Source organism: Chiloscyllium plagiosum, chromosome 15 (assembly GCF_004010195.1).
Source record: "Chiloscyllium plagiosum isolate BGI_BamShark_2017 chromosome 15, ASM401019v2, whole genome shotgun sequence".
NCBI lineage: Eukaryota > Metazoa > Chordata > Chondrichthyes > Orectolobiformes > Hemiscylliidae > Chiloscyllium > Chiloscyllium plagiosum.
In genome coordinates this window covers 29,659,844-29,662,889 of record NC_057724.1, presented here as the reverse complement: position 1 = coordinate 29,662,889, position 3,046 = coordinate 29,659,844, and the positions used below count along the sequence as shown (strand labels likewise).

The following is a 3,046-nucleotide window of genomic DNA, read 5'->3' as shown; positions in this document are numbered from 1 at the left end:
TGTTTATGTTTACATCTCATTTCGCACCAAAAGGATTCATTTTTAGATTATTAATTTGAGAGACAGAAGATCTCAAAATTAGCCCAACGTACCAAGACAGTACTTTGTACCCAGACTGTAGACCACAAGACATCGAAACCCCTCTTTGCCCCTAAATAATTGTTGATTAGCAACTTGGCCTGATTTATTTCAAAATCGCTTGATTACAAGATTGTTTAAAAAAAAAACTGAATGAGAAAGGCTTTGCTTTGGCCCAGCTGTTGAATCGTTGATGCAGAATTACCAACTCTGCTGTCTGAAGCAGCACCATCACCACCATGCATTCACAGCTTTCATTTGCCTCACTGGAAGTCTGTTCCATACATTCAAACTTCTTTACATGGAGAAGATTCTGATGACAGTCCTTTTGAAACTCTGGTATTTTAGTCTGGTTACTGTTCTTTCATCAGGTGTAAACATTGCTGGCAAGTTCAGCATTTAGCACATCACTATTCGTTCTATTTGTAGTGTACTGCCTTCTTCAATGATTCAATCCATCTGGTGTAGGTACACCTACAATGGTGTTGGAAAGAGAGCTGCAGGTATTTGATTCAGTGACAGTGAAGGAACAACACTATTGTTCCTAGTTAGGGTACCATGTAGCTTTCAAGGCAACTGTATGGTTGTGATATTCCAATGCATCTGTTGCCCTTGTCCTTCAAAGGTAGAGGAAGGTGCAGTTTTGGAAGGTGCTATTGGAGGAGGCTAGGTAATTCATTGCAGTAAATTTTGTGTATGCTATACACAGCTGCCCACAATTTTGGTCATGGATAGACTGCTGTTGTTTTGCTGCATGGTGTTGATAGTACTGCACTCAGAGGCAGGTAGGGAGTTTACATTACATTCCTTGTGCTTTGTAGATGTTAGACAGGCTTTGGGAATCAGGAGGTACTTGTTACAGGGCGCCCAGCATCTCAACTGCTTTTGCAGCTTAGTACTTACGTTACTAGTCCAGTTAATTCCTTGTTGCTTTTTTGATTGGCCAAGGTATTGCCATAGATCATCATGGAAACAAATCAACAAGCTTTTGTCCTATTGTGATCATATGAAATTTAACATTCTTCTGTTTGTCCAGATTAGTGCAAGACAAGGGACTTCAGCAACAGCTCTTTTCAACAATAATAGATCATTATGATGTTTGTGGCGTCATAAGCTGAAAAGGTTTTTTAAAATAAAACATTCCAGTTCAAGAAATATTGCATTACTTGTGGGAGGGGCAAATGTGAGATGGTTATGGTATTAAAGTTGTACTGGAAATTTGTAATGCCATTACAGACAGCTAAAGTGAGGTCATAAAATGCTGTCTTGATCACATCCTGATGACATAATTAGAGACAATTACATCAAAATGAGGAAGATGTTTGAAAATGTAAATTAACAGCAAGTTTGGTCAAGATGGTGCTTTCTCAACTGAATTCAGATGGAATCTCTGGCAGATGAAATCTAGTTTATTGCATGAGAAGAAACAATATTGCCTAGGATGCAGAATATTTAAGAACATTGTTCAGCATGACATAATAATGCAATAACCTTATTTGAGAATTATTGTTACTAATTCTTATTACATCAAAATTGAAAAAAGTGCATCTCATTCCAAACAATATAAAATGTGTTTTATTTTATCACAACTCACTGTGGAAGAACTCCATCTCTGTCCATTATATATAGTAAACTTACAAATGCAAATATTAAAACATTTATTTTAATATTACAAAGTTAAAAAGAGCACCTTCCTCTAATAACTGCTGCACAGCATGCATCACTAACAAGCAGTTGTGTCCCAAAGACTTTTGTTAAACAGATCAATGCCTTATGTGGAAGTTCATCTTCCCAAACAGCATGAATCCTAGTGGTCATTATTTTGGCATTGTCTTGCGATACCGCACAGCCTCTTCTGAAACCTGACCTGGATCTGGTTCACCACCGCCCCCTTGTGCCTGTAACCAGAATTAATTCCATAAGCATCTTGTGCTATATTTCTTATGTAAACTTAATTGTAAATCCACATATGCCTTAGTTACTGGACTCTTCCTCCCTTAGAAATCCAACTAAATGCACAAATTGCATTGTCAACTCACTTGTCAGGAGTAAGAAGCAGTTGTGAAAAATTATAAACCATGCAGCTGATTTTCAGAAAAATGTTATCCTTATTTGTGGCCAGCACATTCAAGATACCACAGTACTTGGGGCATATTGCTTTTAGGAGAAGGAATGATTGTAAATTAAATGCTTGTTCATGAGCCTGTGCACTAATTAGAAGTGCTTCTAATGCAATTCTGCGCATTGGTAGGAGAATCACCTCTGCAATAGAGGTTTATAGATTCAAGCCTCATTTGAGACTACAGCGTAAAATTTGAGCAGTTGACATCTTACCACAAGTCAGCAACAACTTTTTTTGTACATTTAAGTACATGGGCCCTTTAAATTTTTTGTGCAACATGTTACTTAAAGGGCAGATTTTTGCTCAGCCTGCATGGGAACCTCCAGATTTCAGGATAGCTGCTGAGCTCAGAGGGACTATCAAAATGAAGGAAATGCTAATTGTTGAAAGTCTTCCTCTTGCATAAAAGTAAAAGATCCCATGTCATAATTCAAAGGATTTATCAGTGTGTTCTGAACAGAGAGTCATAGAGATGTACAGCATGGAAGCACACCCTTCGGTCCAACCTGTCCATGCCGACCATATTTCCCAACCCAATCTAGTCCCACCTGCCAGCACCCGGCCCATATCCCTCCAAACCCTTCCTATTCATAGGCCCATCCAAATGCCTCTTAAATGTTGTAATTGTACCAGCCTCCACCACATCCTCTGGCAGCTCATTCCATACACGTAGCACCCTCTGCATGAAAAAATTGCCCCTTAGGTCTCTTTTATATCTTTCCCCTCTCACCCTAAACTTATGCCCTCTAGTTCTGGACTCCCCGTTCCCAGGGAAATGACTGACTATTTCCCCTATCTATGCCCCTCATAATTTTGTAAACCTCTATAAGGTCACCCTTCAGCCTC

The 3,046-nt window shown here is 38.9% G+C and overlaps 1 protein-coding gene across 3 annotated transcripts in view; it reads right to left on the bottom strand.

Annotated features, from left to right (window-relative positions):
• Positions 1–22: 22 nt before the first annotated feature.
• LOC122557188 (calnexin-like) overlaps positions 23–3,046 on the bottom strand; it is a 33,706-nt gene continuing 30,682 nt past the window's right edge. For all 3 annotated transcript variants that reach the window (XM_043704595.1, XM_043704594.1, XM_043704593.1), the window contains exon 15: positions 23–1,976. In XM_043704595.1, the coding sequence (XP_043560530.1) occupies positions 1,896–1,976 (81 nt within the window). In that variant the 3' untranslated portion in view covers positions 23–1,895. The remainder of the gene's footprint in view (positions 1,977–3,046) is intronic.